Here is a 25,252-nt window from a genome sequence, read left to right on the forward strand (position 1 = left end):
TATTTTGAACGACTTCTATAGAAGAAGGTCAAAGCTTAAGGATGAACCTATTCTCTGTGCACTTTTGATGAGCAGAATCAATTCAGTTACTTTATTTTGCGAGACTTAGTTGCTGTGCCAGTTTCATTTCCACTAAGTTGTTAAACTGTTACTCAAACCGGTATGTAGACAAACAACCTCTCTAATTATTCTCTGTTCATCCCAAAGCCACCAGCTCCTGTACCAAAGAAGACAGCTCGAAAGAAGAGTCCAATCACAAGGGAGAAATCCCTCGATCTCCCAGACAGACACCGACAGGAGGCCCGTCGGCGGCTCATGGCAGCCAAGCGGGCAGCCTCCTTCCGGCAGAACTCAGCCTCGGAGCGAGCGGACAGCATTGAGATCTATATTCCCGAGGCTCAGACTAGACTTTGAGAAGACAGGGTCAGGGGCCGACATGTCTCCCTGCTCCTCAATTCAGAAAACTTTAAAACTAGCCTTTTTTCTAAACTGCTACTCTCTCTACTCTTCCTTTATCCATCTGTTGTCTAATCTCCGTAGCCATCCTCAGTGCCCATCGCCAACACCGCTGGTCTGTAGGATGTGCCAAGCCTCTTCTCTCATTGCAGAATATGTGATAGCAGAAATGTATGAGTGACATGGGTTGGTTGAGTTTTTCTTTGGCTTGCTGGTATTTATGATACCCAGCCTACAAGTTCTCTTATCCAGTGTCTTGGATGGGTACGTCTGTAGTTTTTCAGCATTTGCAAAGTGCCATTTAAAAAGTGCAGCTTTGAGAACCTACCAGCAACCAGGCCTTTGAGCTAAAAAGAGGAAATGAGAAATGAGAAATTTGATTTCAGGTTTTTCAAAAATGATAAAAGTTAGTAACCCTACAGTATTTGTAATTCATTTAAAGTTATGCCTTTTTTTGTTTGTTTGTTTGTTTTTTCAGTTCTTTTTGGGGTAAATGTTAATTACAAGCTCAATAGAACACAATTGTTCAAGTTCAAACCTTTGGAAAGTGCCAATGCTTGAAATACCTCAACTATGTGCATGTGGCACTGATCACCCATTCAAGGTTATTCAGGCAGCCCTTACAAGCTCTGGACAGGTCGGTGTTGAAAAATGCAGCTTTCTACCCAATTTTCTTGGTCTGGATTGGTGGAATATTGACATCTGTCAGCTCGTCAACATGCAGATTTCAAACAACTTTCCTATATAGCTGATTTTCCTGTTGCCAACTCTCTAATATTCCCATTTACTTGAAGCTAAAAACATGCAAGTCTTGTGCCAACATTTTCATTATGTCAATGCAGTAGAAAAAACTATGAAGGTTTGTGCAATTCTTAGATCGATATGTTTAGACAAATGCACTTATGCACTTATTACAATTTTCTCTATTTCCAAGGGAAATGTACATACCCAAGTTCACAATAGTACTGTTGTATTTTTGAATTGTGAGCAGGAAGAATATTCATTGTATCTTTTTTTCCTTCATGTCCACTGCTTGCCTGCCCTCTCTTTTGCCTTTTACAAATCTGAATTATTTGCATACACACACACAGAACTATACTGAAGTGTTTTCATGTGATGCACTTCATTCTGGCCCTTTCAAGTGGTGCCCTCAGCCACAGCTAATGAGGAGTGATAGAAAAATCCTACAAAACATAAACAGAGTATTTGCATACTAGTTCCTTTAATCTAAGAAATGCTTTGCGAAGAAGTCTCCAGTTAAAAGCGTTATAAAAAGGACAGTAACTGGCTGTGGCTATGCAGGCTTGTGTGTAAGGTTTTGTCACCATATGATGTATGACATAATCTAGATAATGTATTTGTATTTGTATTAATGTATTACTATCACAATGGTTAGATGCACTCGAGAGGCTGGTTGCACCAGCTGTTTGTAGATTTAAACTTAACGTAGTTAAGTGGTTGACTCTACTATGTAAGCGCAGATTTCTGCTAAATTAAAAAGGGTGGCACCATACAAACAGATTTGTGTGAGGAAATTAATAGTTAGCAAATATCTAGAAATACACCTATTCATTTGCTGCTGATAGATGGATTAGAGTTTGAGTTCACATGAAAATGGGGTCAACATATTAAATTATGTAAACTGTTTGAAATTACATAAATGAGTACTTCTAATGCTGATGTACTGTATGCTTATATACATAAAAGTATTGCTAGTTAAGTTTACCATATTGCCTTCATCTACCCTAATTATGTTAGACTAGACTTCCCATTTAAATTATGAATAAATAATTGGAGAGATGTTTTAGAGGAACTGATTGACATTTCATTATTGGTGACATTAATAAACAGTTTACTAGATTAGGCATTTCGTTTTTGTGGGTCCAGTCTAATTTCATAAGTCGTTAGTTTTAAACTAAGAACTTACGGGAACCCAACACAAATTTTGAATGGAAATTATACAAATAGCTGGTGCAACCTGTATTTTGGTACGTGACACAGTGTAAAACAGAATTAAAGTTTTGGGGCCTTAGTGGCTATAGACTATACTTAAAGGTAAACTTATTTTGAGCAAATCTGAAATTTAGCTGCTCTTTATTATAAATTTTAGTGTTACTTGGACGTTAGCGTTCATTTCATTGCCAATTTATTCAAATCACTGACCTAAAGATTGAAGTCTACTGGTAAAAGCTTTGAATAATCAACCAACTAAATGGTGCTGCTTTTTATTTAATCAATACAGTACTAGACAAACAATCAATGCAACACAATGTGCTGTCAGCTGATCGATACTTCACTTAAAAATCTATTTTTATGACTTGGAAATTTCCATTCAGAGTAGGATCAGGGAGATTTAGGTACACTTGTGTGGATTTTAATATTTTGTGTGAATGTGTGTTTTGTTGATATGTGTGCTTGTATTTTGTTTTTCTAGCACATTGCTGACGTATTCAGAAACATAGAGTGTGAATCTGAGGTCAGTGTGTTTCTGATTTGGCTTGATTTCCCTATTGCTACCCAACTGTGGCCTGACCTGCATCCCTCTCTTTCTCTCTCTCTCTCACACACATGCACACACACACACACAAGCACACATACGTGTCATCACTGTGGCATTTTATTGAAACATATTTTATTACCCTGTCATAGCATATAATCAATTTTATGTGCTTCGGACTGTACTTTTGATAAAATACAATTCAATTTTTTTAACCATATGCGTCTTCGGAAAATTTGCATACACAGAGTCTGTGATGTATCAAACATTAAGGATCTGAGCCCATCAAATATATTTTCCTCTGTAATTTGGGCGTTGACACCAACTGTTTTTAGTTATCATGAGTTAGAAATAAATTCATGTAGCACAAGAGAGACAAGAAAGACAGAGCTAATAAATCACCAAATAACTAACGTCAACTGTAGAGTGACAGCATTTCAAACATGCAGTGCAGCAATACTGACTGTTTGAAACACTGAGTGTAAGATTACATTTTTTAAACACACCCATTTATAATTCTGCTGTTATTTCATTGCAGAGGCAGGGACCTTTAACAGTATGACAGTGGGTTTCTGGAAAGCGACTGGATGTGTGATGCCAGGCAGTTGGCAGAGCTGAGACGTTCCCCTGCTGTTGCCACAGTGGCAAGCAGACGGGGAAGAGACAGACTCGGCCTGACATATGCTGGTTTAGAAGAGACGAGAGCTCTGCATTGAGCCCCAAAGTGCTGGTGTTGTATGACGTTCTGTAGCTGGAAGGCTGTTCTGTGAGGATCGCTTGGCGCTGCGCTGGGTATTTTTCAGCCTGCCTTTGACTAAGCAAAGCAGCTTATGTAAGATTTCGGATCCTTGGTGAGATCAAGCAAACAGCCTCGAAGGCCCTTCAGAGCTTGTGTTGATGAATGTGTTGCTGAACAGTAGCCTATGCTGTAGAATTTAAGCAGCAGCATTACACGTATTTCCTTCTATCAAACGCTGCTGGGCAAGTTTGATAGAGAGAAGGCTCTCACTGAAACAACAGAGGTGTGTCTGTGTTATGCAAATTGATCAAGGCTGTGGAAAAAAAAATGATAAAAACTTTCCACGACCTTGGTTTAGTTTGAAGTGCATGTCTCGTTCCTCCAAGAGGCAGTTACTGTGAGAGACCCTTTTTCCAGATACACCAGGAAGTAACCAGGAAGACACCGGTGTTAAAGTCACAAGGACACAGAAAATGAGAAAAAGGATTTGTCCAAGAGAAACTACATAAAGCCTGTGGTAAATCATACATTTGAGAATCATTCTCATTTAGGAAAAAATATTGCCATTAAACTCCTGAGACTCTCCCAAAGCCATTTTCAAAACGTCTTCCTCTCTGTAATGGTTTTGTCAAGTTTTTCTCGCAGTAAAAATGATATTTTTCAGCCCTTCTCTAATTTTTGTTCAAATAAGTACAAACACACTCTTTGAAAGCCCTCCTGTTACAAGCTGATCTTGCTTTTCATCATTTCAGCTAATTTGAGTGGGTATTTTATATTGGATCTTTCTGTTAATATATCCGTGTGGAGTTTGAATGTGACAATGTGAGCACTAAAGCATTCCCCCCTTAGCAGAAAGTAACTATAAAAGTACCTGTAGTTACACTTTTATTTATTTTAAAGTTTGTAGTAAAACCCACAGAAATCCCCAAGGGCAGAAAACTGCATTAGTGTCACATTTAAATGTCATGAGGGCAGAAATTAACTACAAGTGCCATCTTTTCTGCCACCTCCTTTTCCCACTTTCAATCATGCATTTTTATCATTTTCAACATTCTGTGGCCTCACTTCTGGTGCGACTCTCTATTCACTTTTAACTCTAGAACCCACGATGTGAAATATTTCCAAGGGACTTTTTCGTAACCATACCATGGAAAGAGCGTTACACTCACTGAGACACAGACTGATACAACACTTCCTCGAACTTGGAATGTGAAACAACTCTATAATTACTAGATAAAATGAAAAAGGTAGTTGTTTAGCTAAAACTATTTTCATCTCTTGTATATCATATCTATAGTGAGGATGAATATAATGCCAAATATTCATTATTTGTAAAGAAAAATATATAGAGATATATAAATATATAATATATGCTTCATTGAACCATAACTATTTTCTGCTCTTGCTCATGTTATGTTGTCATTTTTACTTTGTTGTTATTTTGTAAGCTGATATGATGGCATGCGACATACAGATTTTGAATGTAGACCTGTATTATTTATTTATTTATTTATTTATTTTTGTTAAAAGTTACGAAACTGTTCCATTAATGCACCTTTGCTATGTATTTATTTTAGTTGATTATTTTAGTTGATCATTGATGTATTTCTCAATGTGTTATTTTAATGCAAGTTACCATATCACTAGGCAAATTTTATATAATTTGAGTACTTTGCAGCATATGCATTTTCCTCCATTCTTTCAAAACAATTTTGTTGCCTCTTTCAGTAGTTTGATCAATGCTAACTTCATCCAGTGTAAATAATTCTGCAATTAAATTTTGGAGAAAACATTTGGAAATCTTTGTCTGTGTGATGCCTGTTTGCTTTAAAGAGTCAATACCAAACTTCAAGTATTATTGTTACTGCGCCAATTATAATAACATATAAATATTACTAAATGTTATACATTTACTTTATTCCATAATGACACCAAACTACATTTTATCTACTAAGGTATTAAATCTATTTGATGCTACCATAATAGCACCAGTGCTCCCTACACTCCCAGTGGTCAGATTACAGCTCAAAGGAAAAAAAACACTGAATTTGTCTAAATGGTTTTGACATTTGATGCATTTTATATAAGTATACCGATACGGATCTGATAAATATGAGAACTTTTCAGAACCTGCCTTAGAAGGATTTGATTTTTAGGATGTCTTCATTATCACAGTAGTTAAGCGACAGTTTTCAATACTTCCAAAACTAGCAGCATATAACGCTGAATGTTACTTTTAAATTTGAAGCCCACACTTCATAACTTGCCCGAGAAATGCCAAAATGAACTTTTAGTAGCCGACATGGGCTAAAAACGATGCCAAGTTGAAGCCCACAGTGCAACTTTCTGTATCCATGGCAACACAACACATCCTGTTTCTCTTCTCACGAGTAACATTTAATAATTTCTTTTTTTGTTTGTCCTTTGCCTCACTTTATAGCCCATTTGTTGACATTTTGGAAAGCTAAATCCACCGAACTATCTATCGACAGTTCATTTTTACCATAGAGTATATCACAGAACTAATGTGATACTGAAGACATCTTAAAAACCTAATTAATCTAAGGTAGGTTCTGAAATGTTCTCAGATTTATGAGATCATATAAGTCATAATTACGAGATCCTGAAAAAAAAGACTTCTGGATCTTGTAATTACAAGAAACATAACTCGTAAATACGAGATCCATAGGTCTACAATTCGTATTCACGAGATCCTTTTCTCGTAATACGAGATAAGGTCTTAATTGTTTTCTTTGGTGAAAGCAATGAGCCGTCTGAATCTGTCAAAAAACTGATGCATTTACTTTTTTTGGTTAAGTGACTCAGAAAGGTCACCAATGATTTAACATTTAACACAGAGATCTCACAGTATCTCGAAGTATAATTAATTAGCTTTTTGTTGTTGATGTTGTTCACAACTATAGTACTGCATGAGTCAACTTAACTTTGTAAACGATTCCTTTAAACACGCCAAAGTAAGGACTTTACATTCCAGTTTCACTATATGTCTAGTCAGATTGTTGAAAAACAGCTTTTAGTTAGAGAAGACACGAGACTAAACAAAATCTGACATACAGTGTTTGTCTGAGAATTATTCTTAGGACATATTGGACATGAAAATATGGCCCTGAATACAAAATGGCATGTTGGATTAGAAACCTGGCTGTGAAAAGAACGTTTCGTATATCCTGTTATAATGTCAGTCTGATTCACACAAATAATAAGACAACAGCAGGTGTCATGCACTGCATGGTGATTCCTCTGCAGGTACTGTATGTCCATATTTGTTTAGGTTGTCACTATATCAATCATACCTTATGTTAATTTGGATGAGGACCTTTTCTGAAATATATATGAATTGCATGAGGTAAAAACAATTATAATCAACTAATCTGTAGAAAAAATTAGGCTGTGGCCCCACTGATATTCCAAGCTCCACGCACAAATTTAATCTGCAAGGTCTTTGTCAGACAAACACATGTGTGTAATTTGTCCAACCCAAACAGGACACAGGAATAGGCCTGTCCCTTACCGGTATGTTGTTGAAATTTTATTATTATTTTTTATATATATATATTTTTGTATTTATGGTGTTATGCCCTACTATGCAGTATCTTGCATTGGCTGTAAAATTGCACATATACGAGACAAGACCGCCCTCTTTTGGTTTAAAAGAAAAAGACATTACTGGCTTTGTTTGTTCTAAACAGTGGGATTGTGGGTCTGAGGAGTGTTGACCAATGGGGATGCCCAGATGTTCGACAAAAGGCGTGACTTCCTGTTTGGTGGCGGTCATGTGACCAAATTGAAGCCGTATGATGTGACTTTTCCTGTTACTGCTTCATGTAGCTCCGCCGATAGTGGTCGAAGTGCCTCAGTGAGGTGTGAGCGTTACAGTAAGAATAAGAGCTGCTTTGTGGTGAGTAGTATTTAGTGTCTTAGACTCGAGTCAGCCTCACGCTTTGTTGTTTTCTTGCTGCTTAGTTGAGGTTTAAATTCCACTCTGACTAATCATGTTACTGCAGTAAAAAAATGTGTCTATTAAAGCTACAATACTTAAAAAGTAAGTAACATTTACTGAGTTCAGTGCCTGGACCATCTTATAGTTTGTGAACCTCAACAGGAATGTATTTAATTTAGTCTTTTCTTCAGCAATTGTCACTTGTGTTGCAGGTGAACCACACAGCATGCCCGTACTAGCCCCTGTTCACCGTCCCACCTGCAGCTGAACCTCCTCTCAGCTTGAGCTCCAGTGTCCTCCCTCAGACACCATGGGTCCTGAGCAGCACATCAGCCCTCTTCCTCAGCCCAGTGCAGAATACTTCTCGTTGGACTATCGCCTCCAGCTTATTGGGCTGGGATTTGGGGTTTATGCAGCAATATTTTTCGTCTCCCACCTCATTTCAGTGGCTCTGTTCCGCACCTACAACTCCCTATTAACTAAGGAGAAGGTTTTCTGGAACCTTGCAGCTACTCGGGCAGTATTTGGCATCCAGAGTACTGTTGCCGGTCTTCGGGCTCTGACTGAAGACTCGTTGTTATTCAGTGACAAAGTAAGGGGACAAGAAGACTGGTCTTGGTTTAATGTCCTCACGGCCACGGGTTTCTTTTTATTTGAGAATGTAGCACTTCACTGCTCCAGTGTGGTGTTTTGGTCGTTCGACCTCCCACTTGCGACCCATCATTTCTTCGCCCTGTCAGGATATGCATCGGCGGTGGTGTGGGATTCAATGGGCCACTTTCTGCCAATGGTTACGCTTTTGCTGGAAGTGAGCACACCATTCACCTGCATATCCTGGATGTTACTAAAGGTACTGTAGAACGTACAGCACCTACAGAGCACCTTTGTATTTACGTAAAACAACTTGTCAACGCTCTCCATGTCTTCCTTATCATAATACAGGATTATTGCAGGTACCAAATTTTTGGCAGATGCACTTTTTTCAGCAGTCTCAGTTGCTATTGCATATAGGTCTCCTGGCTGATCATAATTTTCTGATAGACTCTTGTGAACTAGCGCTTAAATTTAAGTGTCACCAGGTTTCGGTTCCTCTTTGGTCTTGTGCCCATTATGACTGTAAACAGACACAAGTTTTGCATTCTTAGAAAGAGGAAGTTTTAAAAAAAAGAGTGAGCCTGTTATGTACAATTCACAGTTCCTCTACCTTAAAGGTTTGACTTGAGTACATATATGCTATAGAGATGGAATTGTTACAGTATAAAATAATTGCATTGGTCAGGGTAGAGATTATCACTACAGTACACTTTTCATTATTCCAGCTAGTGCTGTCTCCGTGATCATTCTGATTCTTTCTTCTTTTTTTTTTCCCCCTGACAGGCCGGCTGGGCACTCACCCTGTTCTGGAAAACTAATCAGTGGGTGATGATCCACATGTTCCACTGTCGTATGGTGATCACCTACTACATGTGGTGGATAACTTTGACCCACTGGCAAGAGCTCAACACTCACATGGCCCAGCCTCCACTTCTGATGTTCTTAATAGGCCTTGCTCTGCTTACACTTATCATGAACCCCCTCTGGATGCACAAGAAGACCATGCAGCTGCTCAACCCAGTGGACTGGAACTTTGACAACAAGCAAGCCCCCTTAAACGGTCCCACAGAAGGCCGGTCTAAAGGTTCTGTCAAACCTCATGCCAGCTGAGGGTACCAAAGAGATAAATGGTAAATGGTCTGCACTTATATAGCGCTTTTCTACCTATTGGCACTTAAAGTGCTTTACACTGCTTCTTATTCACCCATTCACACTCACAATCACACACACACACACCAGTAGGGGAGCTGCTATGCAGCTAGCCAACACTCACCGGGAGCAACTAAGTTGGGGTTCAGTGTCTTGCTCAAGGACACTTCGACATGTGACCGAAGGATCGAACCAACAACTGTGAGATTGGTGGACAACCGCTTTAACATCCTGCGCTACAGGTCAATTCTTAAATGAATGATCCCTCTTCTTTTGTTTTATTTTTTTAATTACATAATAGATGCATGGAGTGACTTTTAAGGTGTTGATAGTAAGATGTTTCTTTAAGATTTATTTGCATTATTTTACACAACCTCCACAGTATGAGCAGCGAGATGACATGATCTATCCTCCAACTGATGTCATATTGAGGCATTTGTCAACTCATTTACACCGACTCCTCAAACTAGAACCAAAAGAAGGAAGTTCAATATTAGTGAAGACGTGTTTTAAAATGTCATGCTTGAGAAGGTTTTACATTGTAAATCTTTGTTTAGCCACAGATGCTTCTCATGTGCTGCTGTTGGTAGAAGTCTGTTATCTATCAGGTAAAATGATAGGATCATATGCCAGAGACAGAGGAAGTTTATATTACATAAGGTATTTGGGGGATTCTTTTATCCAAAGCAACTTAGAAGTGAGGTTAAAAATTAGGAAATGTGAAACTGAATAAAAAAAGTGCCATGAGAAGAAGGTTGAGGGAAGTTTCTGTCTTTAGCAGCATTTTGTATATTAGAGCTCCTGAGCATGCAGTTCAGCATGAGTTTTATAGCTCATTCGACTGTCATGGGACCTGTGAGATCAAGACCAGGCAGTTTTTTGGCAGAGATATTGAGCAATCAGTGGATTGCTGTGGCCTTACACAGTAATCAGATGACCCACTGGTAAAGTAAAGAAATGTGATCTCTGTAATATACAGCTCTGCTTCCTGTTCTACACCATACAGACTTACTTAACACTTGTTTTGATATGGACTTTTGAAGAATGATAATGTGTATGTTAGGCATATGAGCAATTGGCTACTAAGTAGAGTAATTAGGTTTTGGACTGTGAATCCTCCTTAAGCAGAGAGTCCACAAAGATTAGTAACTATTTAATAATACATTATAAAGAGTGTTATAACAGTGTTTAAGCCTACAGATTAACAAAACAACATTTTGATGATGATGGGTTTTGGCATTATGATGTTAAATCCTTAAAATTAGAGATGTTTTTAGATAGATACTTATTTCTTTGGTAAATAATCTGGAAGAGAGCAGTGTGATGTTTGACAGATATTTCTACTTATGCCACATCAAAATTTCACTAAGTTTGTGTTTTTGTTTTTCCACACAATGGCTCAATTTTACTGGAAATCTTGGCCTTTGTCCATTGTCAGATCTGACACAGTAACCTTTTGTTAAATGGTATCACACTGCAAACTTGACAGTTTAACACATCTTCGTGTGTTTGCTTGAACAGCAAAGATCCACTACTTTTTATCTAATTGTGTTAAGCTGTAGATTTTTAGACATTCATTGTCTGTTGTCTGATCAACGAGTCTCTGACAGGTGAGTTTTGTTTTTTGTTTTTATTGACTGGAACTGCTTTGAGTGGCTCTATGGTGAGCTATTTCTAGAAGAGGCCAAAATTACAGTTTCATGATGTCCACATTTGTTGTTCGTGTTTACAAAATGTTAATAACTGAGAAGTGTACAGATCCAGTATTACTTTACTTCATTAGATACATTACAGAATTGTTTGTCAAGTGTATCAACCTAAACAGGAAGTATGGTTGCATTAACACAATACACAAAAATAGGGAAGACGACTTTGAAAGTGGCCATGCTGTAAGCAGTCAGCATTATGGATGCAGACAACAGTAAGATTAAACTGACCACAAATCCACTTTCTTAGATCAAGCAGACTGACTTTTGTCTGGCCCTTCCAGAGAATCAGTCAAAAGTTAGTATGATTATCCAGGCCTTTTAATACTCGGCTCCAGAAGTTAAATTCAAGAGGTCCCCCAAATTCTTTCAAGGAGCAAGGAAGAGTGTTTTCCATAGTTTTACCTAGGGAAAAAAAAGGAATCTCTTTATATTACACATCTTACAACATGAAGACACTTCCATTTATAAATCATTCTTTACCATATGGTCAATTGTTATGATAATCATTATAATACTTATGTATGATAATGAATCATACATAAGTGTGTTCATTCTTAAGAAAGGAGGCAGTGTTGGGGTGCTTAGCACTCTCCCCTCACAGTTCTGTTTTCAAGACTTTTCTTATGTGCAAAGACTGTATATCGGTGGGGGGGTACTTATGTTTGGAGATCTGTTATGTGACCCCACCATTAACAAAACATCACATGAATTGCTGGGCAGACCTGCCTTTCAAATTAAATTTTTCAAAAAGTTCCATAAAGTTGTTGAGTTGTTTATATGATGCCTTAAAACAAGAAAATCTGGTTACAAAAAGTTGTAAATGCAAATGTATTGTAAGTATTTGCAATAAGCTACATTAATCTATCTTTTTTTTTACAAAGTCCTTTGATATAAATGACGAAATAAATGACAAAATATCTTGTCCTTGCCCCACAGAACACTTGTACAGTAATGCTTCTGATGTGACGACACCGTCTGGTTGTCGCCTATCATCATGACATCATCAATGTCCTGTCCTGCTTTATAGTCTGTTGCACTGTATATCTGTGTTTGCCCATGGCTTCTATTCTTGTGTCATTGCTGTTGATCCCTCTATCTGTGGTGTAGGAACCACAAGAAGCTTTTCTTTGGAGAAAGATATCGTTGGGGCTTTTCGAAGTAGACAGATGATCTAGTAATAAAGTCAAACTGATTGGGCAGTGTTAGACAGAATAAGTAACAAACAATTAATGAATCCAAGCTTAGTGTGGGTTTATTATTATAATTTATTTTATTTTATTTTTTGTCCTTTTGTCTTATCCCATGAGTTCAGGGTCGCCACAGCATGTTGTCATTGTCCACGTGTAGATTTGGCACTGTTTTTATGCCTGATGCCCTTCCTGACGCAACCCTCCCCAATTTCTACCGGGCTTGAACCGGCACTGCACAGCTGGGGATGGGAATGGGCTGTTGGGGGTTCATTTAGCTTCAGTGTCTTGCCCAGACACTTGCCAGGACTGGGGATCAAACCACTGAACCTGTGGTCCATGAAGGACTGCCTTTATCAACTACGCTACAGCTACCCCATTAGTGTGGGTTTATATAACAATATTAAAACCGATGACACATTTAGCTATTTAAAACTCCTAGTAACATACAGTAGAAAATTTTTTAAGATCTTAATGAAATAAAGTTAAATTAAAGACATTTAAAAACCTTACATGTTTTGCAAACCTCAATCAAACCTGTTACAAAAAAATAAACCAAATGTAAAAACAAATCTACTCATTGTAATGTTGCTGAACAAGTCCCACCAGCAGTACTTGAACAAATGTTTCATTTGGTGTCATGCTGGTGTGCAAATCTCAGTCCCTTTCTGCTTAAAGTCAGTCTCACTCACTAACATCATGACCAATGTATTCAGCCTGTCCTGGGTCCTGGTGTTTCTCACAATTGTTTTAATTCTTTTCAGGGTAAAGAAGTATCTCTCAGCTTAACCGTGGGTATTGTGGTGGTGTGTTGAGGATCTTTAGCAGATCTTGTACTTATCAAACCTTTCCTCTTGCAGCAGGGTGGCAGAACATAAAAATTATGATGACAACGTGAACTTTTCATTTTCATCACAGATACTACTACTATTGCTAAATATTGATCCACAACTTCTATTTACAGCTCCAGTTCCTCTATGTGGTCAAAAGATATGAAACTAATGTCAACTTTGAGCTGACCACAGCTCTCTACTGTACACATCGTGTTAATGTTGGAGCAGTTTGGTGAGTTTTTTTGGCCAGGAGTTTATATGAAGTCAGTGCATTATGAACAATGACAATGTTTTACTAAAGCACAGATAACTTTATTTCTTCTGATATTAAAAAAGACCTCCAGTTAAACCACATTTTCACAGGCTTCTTTTGGGCATTGTATCTGATCATGTTAAAATGTAGGTAATATTTGAGTATTTATTAAGGTAAAAATGGTAGTGAAAAAAGTTAATTATTAACGTCATGTGTAATATACAGTAATATATATAAAATAAAATGACAACCAGTAAAATAAATGAAAGTCTTATCTTACTATCATCTGCAGCCAGCTAACATTAGCTAACTCTGCTCCACTTCACCTCTCCTTCACCTGCTATACCATTTGGAGCTTATAGGGTGCAGAAACAGTGGGACTGAAGTATGTGCAGTCAGTGGGATACAGACGGAGACAGACCAGACAGCTGTCCAATCACAGGAGGTTAGTGATATTAAGACAATGTCCATTGGCTCCGCTTCCTGAAGAAAAACTGCCAATTAGAGCGTAGTCTCAGGTCACCTGATTGTCAAACCTCCATAGCGCCACACATGCGATTAGCGGCTGGGAAACAGGAAGTTATGTCGGCGAAGTAGAAAGTAGACCAAATCATTCAGGAAGTAAATACAGTTTTAAAAATTGTTTTTAATAATTGCCATCATGACTATTATATTGCTATATTATATTACTTAACAATGTTAACTGCATAATTACTTTGCCATTGAAAATATATTTTTAATATAATATTATTATTATTTTTTAATGTTTCCTTTCTTCTCTTGATAATAATTGACCATCTCCCACTGGTATTAACCTGGATCAAATCAGGTGCAAAAATGCTACAAGATAAGCACATACTATTCCATTCATGTGTTTTGTACGTCCTCACCTTAATTTCAGCTCTCTTGAAATTTCATCAGTGATTCTATCAGTGTTTTATATCTGAAATTACTGTACACATCACTATGTCATGTTAAACATGAGTGGTTTAGAAATAAAAACAAAAAAACAAAAACGCTTTAGATATAGGTAAAGCAGCTTCAAGACATCATTTATGTCTATTACCACTAGTTAAAGTCTCAATATGTTATCCCATGAGTGATCACTTTGACATATGCATTTGTACTATTAAATTAAATACCCCTGGGTACTTCATCCACCTCTGATACTGTAAATCGTCTTTAAGAAAAGAGGGAAATATTTAGAAGGAGCCTTTGACAGTATTCCCTTTGTGGCAGAAGTTCAGAACTAGGCCTCTCCACAAAGGCTTTATTGTTCAAAATGGAGATGTGAAGCAATGCTGCTGCAGAATAAATTGTGTCAAAGCCTGCAGAATAACCAAGCAACATTTCGATCATGATTTTTTTGGTGATATAATGGAAATTAGAGACGTTTTGAGAAAGGAGATGCTTATTTTAACTTATTACACATCAAAACTTCACAATGTGATGCGTTCTACCATATAAATACTTTGTTTTTAGTAGAAAACATATTTATTTGTGTTTTTAATTTTTATTACATTTTACAACTAGTAATTTCAGTTACATAGGAAGTGTTTACTCAGATTTTTGGATGTATTAGATCAACTGCCTGTGGGTGGCAGCACAGGTGTAAATACCTTTTTATCATATTCTCCTTGTTCTTCTACATTTTTCCACTAAATTAACAATAAACAATTTTAACAGGCTTGTTTTTACAAAGCAGAACACCCTTATATTTAAATTATGTTTTTTATTATTATTAATTTTTTTTAGATTATTACTAGATTAGATTATTATTAATTTAACTTAATTTAAAAATCTTTCTGAGCAGTTAAATTATATCTTCACATTATTACAGTTAGCTCAGATAGGCCTGTGTAGAAGCTTAAAAGACAAGGAACTTTAAGTTTATTTTTAACAAGAACTTTACAATCGCAGCCTATTTTAAAGGTATGTTGAGGACTGAGTCCCTGTATTTAGATGGAAAACTGGTCTTCAGTCAGAAAGTGAAGGTGTTGATATGGTGTGGTCTTTTGTTATCTAAAAATCATTTGAACACTATTTCCATACAACTTGGGAATTAAAATTTCCAGTTTATGAGAGACAACACGTGTTTGTAGGAATGTAAATTGTCCTTGGGTTTCTGGGAGTAAAAAAAAAGAAATTACAAAAAAAAAACTAAGCAATAAAACAAAACTTTATTCCAACATCATCTGTGGACAGCTGTTTGAGGGGAGCCACCTCACACGTCACGTGGGCATTTGGAAACTCCTCTATTCGATCCAACGGGAGAAGACGTTCAGACCTTGATTGACGTGCTCTACAGCAAATCAGAGCTTCCCAAACTCGACCCTTTGACCAATCTGGTACCGAGAGGAGGGAGACAGTTTTCATGGATAGAGCCCGTTTGCATCGATGAGATTTAAGTTAGAAGAAGGACATTGGGCGAAAAGTGGATCTATTTTTTTACGTGTTTTTGTTTTCTTTTGTCTTTTGGAAGTGAGAAATTTACCCTTTCCACAGTGTTACAGCAAAGGGATACGTTAATTCTTTTGGGAAACAACTTAAAATGGTGAGTTGAGGATATTTTTAAAGTTTCTGACAAAGTTTTAAAAATCTCTGTCCTTAAATGCTCTGTCAGCTGTTGAGGTGAGGACTGACCTTTGCTTAATTATTTGATTAAAACAATTTAAATGGGTCTTTTTATATATATTATCTTCACTCAAGGGTATTCTTGTGATAAGACGATGTATTGGGAGATGGCTATAACGTGGCGCCTCGACTACACGCCACGGTTTCCAGCACTGTCAACTAACGTTAACGTTAAAACTGCCATAAACATGTGTAGGAGACTTTTCTCCTACACATTTGTGTTGATATATGCGTCCAGATCTCAAAATTATCTCTTATATAACAACTTAGAATGCCTCATCTTTGCTCTATTGTTTCATCATAGTCTGCATTTTTGGTTGACGTTTTCAATGAACAGGATACGAACACGTTTCCTTGAAGTTTTGTCCTCTTTAATAGCCGTGTTAGTGTTGAGCAGAGCCCAGCACTTTGCTGAATCCGCTGCTCCTCTTCAAGGATGCAATTGCAGGTGCAAGATAGCCTTTTGCCCTATATCAAACTGATTTTTAAAAGCACGTAATGATGATCACAACTCCATTCATGCAAAATAAATGCATAGAAAATATCAAAAACAAGCATACATTCTTTAAATATTGAGGAAGTCTTTCCGACCTGCAGTAGTAAGTCAAGTAGTCATGCATAGCATTCCTCAGTAAAGGGGATGCGGAGATTCAGTCAGCTGAAAGATCGGTCTTAACAGGTAGTACACCCATAACGTTTTCCCTTAGTAATTGCCTTACTGCATAGCCCAAAGCTTCCTGGAACGCGTTAATCTTAGCTAAGCCTTCAAAAGATGGTTGAAATACAAAGAGTTCTCTGATCTTTGTTTGTATTGTCTGGTGTCATGCATGCCCAGTTCACTTGGTCAGCACACATGAGAGTTAGAGCATTTAGGGGGGTCACACGAACTTGCTTATACACAAGCCTCCAATGGTGATTTGTTTGGCAAATAACCAGGGTAGCCTGGCTGCAAATACAGATGCTCATTACTTTCCACTGCTGCGATAGAACCTACAGGAATCCATCAAAGGAATAGAGATGATTTGTGCTTGCACAAATTCACAGCAGTTTCCCAATGTAAATACTCATGTGAGTAGATACAGTTCTTTATACACAATGCTTTTTCTTCGTCGAATTACAGCTGCTATGATTGTGAAGTTTTTGAGACGCTTCTGGAAAGTATCTGTTGTGGAAAAGTATGTTGGCATGTAATGCTGTTTATCTGTTATCTAGTTGGATTGGGAAAAAGTATTTAAGCATCTTATCAATATTCTCCCCTCCAGAATCCCTACATAATTATATTTCACAGACAGATATGCCAGGAAATGAATTGCTAAACTGTGACAAAGCAATAACATTGCCAAAAGCAGCTCTTCTGTTCAACATGACTAAGTTTGGAAGGCCAGAGTAAAGTGCCTGAGCTCAGGAGCATACCATTCATTTTTAGTAAGGCGGTTATGGATTCACTGACGCACCAGCAGCCCACCAACAATTGACAGTTAGGGATTGGCAAGATACTGTAATTCTGGAACTGCTGGAATATAGAGACTGCTGCTCTTATGCAGGTAGATGAATGAAATTGCTCACACAGTGCACACTTAATTTGCAGTTGGAAACATTGTGTCTGATATGTTAAAAGCTTAAAAGATTGACCTGGCAAGGCATCATAGCTCACACAAGCACCAAGACGTCTGATCCTTTTATACAGGTGTCATCTGTGAACTGAGCTATAGATGGGGATGTTGTAGATCAAATTCTTATAGTAGCAACCTCAGACTGAATTAAGTGAGGGGCCATTTGAAATATTGGCTTCAGACACTGTCTCCACCCTCTGAAGTCACTGCTATCACCAGTACTCTGATTATCAAGAGTTTTGTGCTTTTCTGTGGCCATTTATTATCATGTTATTGAGGTGCTCTATTCATATTAAAATGCCTTCAGAGCTTTAATCCAGCCAGCTCTTTGGAACGGGCATCACACACTATCTAGTATTCTTCTTGTGAAAAGTCGAGCATTCAAAGCTTTGATGTGGTTCACTGGGTGGGTGGGGACCAGTTAGGACTGACAGCTGAAACTGTGGCTGCCTCTGTTTTCAAATGGACACCACATTTGAAATATTATGCATTTCTAGTCTCTCATTTTGTTCTGCACTTCTAAAGCCAGAAGGGCCTTGTCAGTATTTTGTCTTTGGTACTGAATATAGAATCTGTTTCCAGGTCAGTATAAAAAACAAATGATTGCAATATAAAGTATCATGTAGCTCTTATAGTAGTGCCTTATAAGAGGTGGAATAGGAAAAATCAGTGTTGTATGATGGATGATAATGGTTACACTGCACACTGTAATTCAGTGCATGACTACATGTGGTAATGAGTGACTGTGTTAGTATAGTATTGACCGCATTCATATTAGAAGAATGGCTTTATATTACAGAGAGTGGCAGATTTGGTTGAGGCACGAGAAGGCTTTTGTTACTGCTATAGGAATCAAAACAAAGACAATTATGAGAATAAATGCTCACAAACTTGTGATTTATGATCAATATTTTGGCTCTGATTATTCTTCTAAGTTGTCCATTGCTGATCAACAGCTTTAACTTTCCAGGAGTCAGCTGTAGAGGTCTACAGCTGCAAGTCAGCTATCTTGGGCTAGTTTGTAAGCTTCCCCACCCCTTTTGAGGTAAGGGTGGTTCATGTTGTGTGATGAGTTAGCTTGGCTGGTTTGCTCAGATACAGTGAAGGCTGCATGGTTTATTCTGTATGGCCTACAGCTCAGATATTTAGTGAACAGCCACACCTGTTAAAGTAGAAAACAAATGTATGTAGTGTCACTTTCTCATCAGGTTGTTTATAATACAGGGTTGATTTCTGTATGGGCCACGGATCAATATAGACCATAGTTTGAAAAAGCCTGAAAGAATTTAAATAGACCACAAGCAAAATGTTGTAGTTCAACAATCTTTGCTTCTTACCAGTGATATTATTTTTTTTTAACTCTTTACTGCTAATTATGAAGCGGTGCACTTTCCTGTTCTCCCCTGAACCCTTCCCACAAACACATTGCAGTTCTTTGTTAAGCATGTCCCTCTACTCTTTTTAAGCCTGGGATCTGCAGTTTTTTGGTCGGGGCCTGATTACTGTAATCCTGGCAGAAAGAAAAGATTGTGGGTCACACTGCACAATAAAACAGTCAGCCAAAAAACTGCAAAGCCAATGACAGATGCTCAGAGGAATCTTAAAGTCTCCCTCTCTTCCACACGCTGCCCTCTTCTCCAGGCTTTTCATTTGACCTTCAGTCTGTGGAATGCCACTTCTCATTAGGTCTGCAACAGAAAACTACATACAATTGTACTGTTTGACATAGAAAAGCTTTTAGAAACACACACTGGTTTTGATTTATCTCTGGTGACGGTAGCAAAGTGATAGGTAATAGGTTTCTGAATTTATTTTCAGGGTAGTAACAATAGCACAATTACAAGAAAATGTCATTTAAAGCATAGAGAATTATTTTCAGTTCTCATTTCTGGTCTCTATCTGCAAATACCATCTTTCTCTGATTTCTTCCATAGATAATGTTACATTTTTCATCAATTTGGTCTGGCTTTGGGCAGGCTTTCTCTCTTTTCCTGACAGATCTTCACATCTTCCATCAAGTTGGATAGGAAGTGTATGTGAACTTTCATTGTCAGATCTTTCCACAGATGTTCTGTTTAATTTAGGTCTGTTGCTTCTTATCTGTGCTGGGCCACAAAATGTTATTGTAGAGATCTACAGAGAGTTCCTTGGTCCTGATGTGCAATGTGAATTCTGGGGCCACATGCATGCCATGTATTACATTCATTTTACATTATAAACCACATTCAATAAGTTGAATTTTTCACATGTGGACTGAAGTCAGTTTCAGAAAAATCAAGAGGTTCCAGTACTCTTTCTGAAGTGACTGTAGTTCATACAGAATTAATGTTCAGTGGTCTGTAGACATCTGCAAGAACCTTTCAGTGGAAATCTAAAAATGCCATCTTATCAACAGCGGTAGAAATTTCTTTCCACTGAAAAAAGCTGCCAAATTATCCTGCACCTTATACATTATGTTGACATGAACATGTTGTTAATCCTTTTTAGGATTACATAGGTGAGAAAATTGTCTGCATTACACCAGCATGCCAGATGACTGTTTTTCTTACTGCAGAACAGAGCTCAAACTTCCTGACATGTAATGACATGCTTAGCTGAGTCTGTCATCAACTGTTTAGCTGATTTAAACTCTGTAGCTCCTTTCAGTCAGTTCCTGATACTTGCACCCTTGGTATCTCTTCATTAAACACCGCACAGATTATAAGAGTAATTGTAATTTATTTTGAGATATGTTTTCATGCCTTCTCTGTGACAGTCAATAAACTATGCATTCTCACCTATTTGCTATTGCTCCCTGGTGCAAATGGGCCATTGTCGAGTGTTGCAGTATAGACCTGCTACTAACAGATGCTACAGATAACGCTTTTTTGAGGTTCATCTTTTCCATTGGATGAGCCATTTATATGGCACATATAGCATTTAAAGGCACAGATCATGCACTATATAATTTGTGGGAAGAAAAAAGTGAGTAGAAAGCTAATAACAGAGTAGTAAAGGAGAGAGGAGGATTGAAGGAATTTGCAGTGGTTTCAAAGCTGAAGTGAGAACCACTGTCTGCTTTTTTAACGTCATGTATGACAAGGTAACAGCAGTGAGCCAGCTGCTGTCAAGACAGTAAAAATGAAAATGTTGGCATGTTACTGCATATTAAAAGTGAAAGATAATGCAATACTATTGAAAACAAGCTTTTTAAACTTTCATCAGACACTGTTTCTTTCATATGGGCCTTTGGATCAGGAGGAGCACACCTGGGTATTGTACTTCCCATCCCTCCCTTCCTTTTCCTGCTCTTCTTGACCATGGACAATGCATTTGCAGGAAAGATGAATCACTACTCCTCTCATGGCTTAGATGTCATTTGTCACTCCAAAAAGTACCGGTCTGTTTGTTAACAAGTTATATTTGCCTTTTGATTTCACTTCATACATAGGCTGTGATTTATGACCTAAAGAATTTCTCCTCATCATTCATACTCCGTAACACGGTAGCTGATTCTGTTAGTCTCCTGTCTAATGTGCAGGCTATTTCTCCTCAGGCTAGTATTATCTGTCAGCCACACTGTATTTAGCAGACACTAGCCCTGTGTGTTCACTTCCACTGTTCTGGCTTTGTGCCCTGAGAATAAGGTGGGGAACAGAGAAAAAGAGGATTTCGCTTTATCTGCAGACAAAACAAGCTTTCAGACTCAGAATGGGTTATCCTTTACATCTTGTCTGCTGCAGTACTGTGATACATTTGTTGTGTTCTGAATTAAATTGTTGTTTACTTATGTTGCAGCTTGTATTGAACCACAGTTATTGCATCTACCACAATAGTGGCTGCTTTGTGCTACAGCATGATGCCATGAATCTGTCATCTGTTTTTGTGGATCAAGCTAAAGAAGTCTAGAAATAGCCCTGTTTTTCTTTTTTTTCTAGAGGTAGCCTTACAGAACAGTCACTACTGCAAATGAGTTGTACATCAGCAAACAAAGGCTGTGCTGTGGAGGAATGCAATGTCTTTCTTGCCCATGCAGGTCCAGAGGTCTCCTGCCTGAGCATGCTAATAACCTTTCCATGAGCCAATATGTAATGTTGCAATTCGTTTAACATATTACATTGACCTCTCCACCCTGCATACCTTTACTGTATACTCATGGTCATCTTTTTTTTTCCTTTTTTTTTCAAGTTTGTTATAGGCAACTGCCACCTGATGGTGGAACCAGCAAATATTACAAATCTTTGCCTGATAAATTACTATATTCAAAATAGTGGACTGTTGTTTTCTTTTGAATAATTGATTAATAATTTTTCCTTGCTGCTCTAAAATGTTAGTGTCAAAGTTTTTGTGTGAAATTAGTTGAAGTACCACAAAGCGCTTTACAATATTTCTCATTCGCCCATTAACACTCACAATCACACACCAGGGATGGTAATAATTCAGAGATGAGCAAGTTCTTAGTCATTATGGTGAGAGTCAACTAAGACAAGCCTGCAACAAGTCAAGAAAGTCAAGTCCTATAAAATTCTGATGAAGTACCCACTACCCCGAGTTTCCACATTTAAGTTTGTTAAGACAGTGGAGAGTTGGGTTGTATTTTCATCTCTGATAAAACTGTTGCAGCTCAGTTGCACCTTGCAAAAGGTACTGAAATTTGATACTGACACCAAGTGATCCAGCTGTCAGTCAAAAGATATTTCTTCAGATGACAGGCCAGAGGACTTATGGACATACTAAAGTTAAAAAAATAACATTTGTACTTTACGCCTCACTTCTGAAAGTAAATTCTAAATATTGCCTAAACATCTCTAAGACATTCCTCCTGTCTTCATTACAAGTCAACAATGTAGCCTACTCCAGAGCTTGTAACAGACTGCCCAAACACGCATGCATCCTACCCACAGAGCCTAAAGCTAAAGTAGTGAGTGAAGTGACCCTTTTAATGAATTCTAAGGGGAAGAAAATTTACATAATCCCTCAGTATACACTAAACAGAAATACCTAACCCTAACTGCCAGTGTCAGAAACATTTTTGTTTTGTTTTGTACTAATTCATTTAACACTAAAATATTTTCTCTGTAATATAACTCTTGTACTGAGGTACAACAGTGTTTTTATTATTAGACGACGTGCCTTTAATATACTTTGGTAATACCTTTCATCCTTGCATTAATACCACTTCTGCAAATATTATTGCATTTTCAAGACAAAACTGAAAATGAGCAATTAAAATCTACTTAAAATTGTGTGATTCTCCAGTGGAAACAATATTTTTCTAAAACAGCTATAATGGTTCTGGAGTCACCCTTAAAATAATCTAACTGCGGATTACCTGTTTGTTGTTGTACAGAAAAATATTTTTATGTAAATAAATCCACCATAGGTTGAGAAATCATGTCTGTTTGACAGTTAGTTAGTGCCTGAAAGCTACCACCTTCAGGACAAGAGTTTGGCTGCGTCCATGCTGAGGCAGTCAGCACACATCTATCTATGCATCTATCATCTATCCCATAAAAATTCAAGTCTTTTCGAGTCATCTAAGTCAAGTCTCAGAATATCAAGTCATAGTCAATTAAAGTCTATTGTTAGTGCTGGTCAACTAAGTGTCAAGTCCCCAAAAATGTGACTTCAGTCAAAATGTAAACATGAACTTGTTTAAATACCTTTGTATTAGTAACAAGAACTCCCCACTGCCCTCTTAGTTGTTCCTCCACAGGGCTACATTGCTACCAGTGACATGACTTATGCCTACAATTAGCATGTGAGAATGTTATGTATACTTCAACACGTGGTAGTGTCAGCAGTCCACATGAGCATTGTAAGAGCCTCTTTTGTTTCCATTCACTCATTCTTTTGTCTGAATTAGCTTTGGTTCCAGTTCTGATGTTGACAAAAGGTACCAGACCGTGACTACAACACAGCCATGCCCCTCTGCTGACAAAGTGCTGCTGTCATTGGGTAATGGTGGTATGCCAGTTGTGGTCTGTTTTTTTTTTTTTGACACTCAACACAGAAATGCCTAACTCATGTTGTATATAAATATTGTTTAGTGTTCAACTAGTTTGTAATTGTATTATTTTATCATCTTTGTCTTTTTCCTTTAGGACAGTGAGTCAGTATAGTTAATCCCCTGAATGCGGCTGTCGGAAGGATTCGTTCAGGAGAAGAGCAGCAAGCATGGACCTAGAAGACTTTCCTCCCCCACCTCCTGAAAGTAAAGTCAACAAAGCTACATCACTCACACATGCAATTCTGCGCCTGGTAGGTTAGTTGCGTAGAGCCAGGTGCTAATCACAACAGGGTCAGAGGTCATTACTCGTAAGGCCTACTGCTTTTGAATTAAGATTTAGAAAATTAAAAGACATGTTGGAACTATGACATTAGCTTTTAGGTCTTGAGTTGATTCGTTTTTTTAATCATTACATGTAGTACTGTCTTCACATCTGACACGGTTTTTAGTTGAGTACCAAAACTTTGACATAGAGCTAATTGAAGTTTTTGAGACACTGTTGGGCTGATATTTAAACAGCTATAGGTTTGTCGATTTTTAGTGAAAGCCTAGTGTTAAATCACATAACCAGCTAGCTTTTATAACTTATCTCATGCTTTGATCACTTCCTGGAAGACTGCTGAACCTGCACAGCATGAGTAAACAAAACAGATTCCTCTCCTCCACTCCTCCACCACTGTTGAGTGTGGGCAGAGGAGCGAGGACAGGAGGGTATAATTTGCTGCGCTGCTGTGAATACCAGACAATGTGCCACAGTATTAGGCTGAATACTGCACACACATACTGTATACCCAAACACACACACACACACACACACACACAATCACGCACAGCCTCCAGGGATAGACAGAGGCCAGAGAAATGCTACATCTCCAGCTGGTCAGTCACTTGCTTTGTTGCCAGGGTGATGCTGGACTGGATTTTAACCCGTTGACTCATTATGTAGCAGAGTGGAGATGGGCCCAAAGAACAGAATCTGTATTGTGATTATGAATTGACAGTGGAAAGATCATAGGCCATACTTGTGTGTCAGTGAGATATTTCTCCATAATCTTAGAATTCCCGAGGACAGGAAAGTACTCTGTGGAATGTGGTATGCTGTGGAATGCTTGTCTACATGTGTGCTTATGCTATAAAGACAATGTTCTAATTAAGCTGCCTTTACAGAAAGTATTGCCATATGAACAATGTATACATCCCACAGTCCTTAAAAAAAAAAACAGTAATTTAAACTAAGGTTTTATATCCACAGTTGAATGAATTGTAGACTTTAAGGTAATAGGAAAATCAGGAATATTGAAATATCTAATATTGAATCTCCCCTTAATCATTTTTGTCTGCACTACATTTAGATGTGAAAGCTTGACGTGCACACCTTCTTTTCTACATATTATGTTCTTATACAAACTAGTTTGTGTGTGGGAAAAGGCATATGCATGTTTCAGTGTCCATTTACAAGTCTGGCCCCTGAAGTATCACAGATTATTAACTAACTAGCAATGTCTTTTCTCTTCTTTCTTTCTGTCTCACACCATTCACTATTGCACAAATGGAGAAGGACAGATAGCATCTGTGTTTCCAGGTTTGCACCTCTCTTTTGTTGCACCTTTAATCACTGGTGCAGATGGATGTGGGACC

General features: G+C 37.8%; 3 protein-coding genes across 9 annotated transcripts in view; all 3 read left to right on the forward strand.

The window, feature by feature from the left end:
* Positions 1-5,492, forward strand: part of dlgap2a (discs, large (Drosophila) homolog-associated protein 2a) — a 114,840-nt gene extending 109,348 nt beyond the window's left edge. For all 3 annotated transcript variants that reach the window (XM_067479850.1, XM_067479849.1, XM_067479848.1), the window contains one exon: positions 208-5,492. In XM_067479850.1, the coding sequence (XP_067335951.1) occupies positions 208-414 (207 nt within the window). In that variant the 3' untranslated portion in view covers positions 415-5,492. The remainder of the gene's footprint in view (positions 1-207) is intronic.
* A 1,980-nt stretch (positions 5,493-7,472) lies between these two features.
* On the forward strand, positions 7,473-11,865 carry cln8 (CLN8 transmembrane ER and ERGIC protein). Its single transcript, XM_067478673.1, has 3 exons — positions 7,473-7,611; positions 7,866-8,503; positions 9,031-11,865. Exons 2-3 carry the CDS (start codon positions 7,964-7,966, stop codon positions 9,355-9,357), a joined length of 867 nt encoding a protein of 288 aa, XP_067334774.1. The 5' UTR covers positions 7,473-7,611; positions 7,866-7,963; the 3' UTR covers positions 9,358-11,865.
* Positions 11,866-15,761: 3,896 nt separating this feature from the next.
* Positions 15,762-25,252, forward strand: part of arhgef10 (Rho guanine nucleotide exchange factor (GEF) 10) — a 49,364-nt gene continuing 39,873 nt past the window's right edge. For 2 of the 5 annotated variants that reach the window (XM_067478667.1, XM_067478670.1), the window contains exons 1-2: positions 15,765-15,932; positions 23,709-23,818. In XM_067478667.1, the coding sequence (XP_067334768.1) occupies positions 23,782-23,818 (37 nt within the window). In that variant the 5' untranslated portion in view covers positions 15,765-15,932; positions 23,709-23,781. Of the gene's footprint in view, positions 15,933-23,470; positions 23,563-23,708; positions 23,819-25,252 lie in introns of all 5 variants that reach the window. The other 3 variants (XM_067478668.1, XR_010910970.1, XM_067478669.1) reach the window with 3 other exon arrangements.

This window comes from Channa argus, chromosome 16, assembly GCF_033026475.1.
Source record: "Channa argus isolate prfri chromosome 16, Channa argus male v1.0, whole genome shotgun sequence".
Classification (NCBI taxonomy): Eukaryota; Metazoa; Chordata; class Actinopteri; order Anabantiformes; family Channidae; genus Channa; species Channa argus.

Excerpts from the sequence above, each read along its gene's own strand:
- cln8 (XM_067478673.1), top strand. The coding sequence starts at position 7,964 with ATGGGTCCTGAGCAGCACATCAGCCCTCTTCCTCAGCCCAGTGCAGAA. Across the intron at positions 8,504-9,030 it reads TATCCTGGATGTTACTAAAG|GCCGGCTGGGCACTCACCCT; the intron begins GTACTGTAGAAC and ends TCCCCCTGACAG.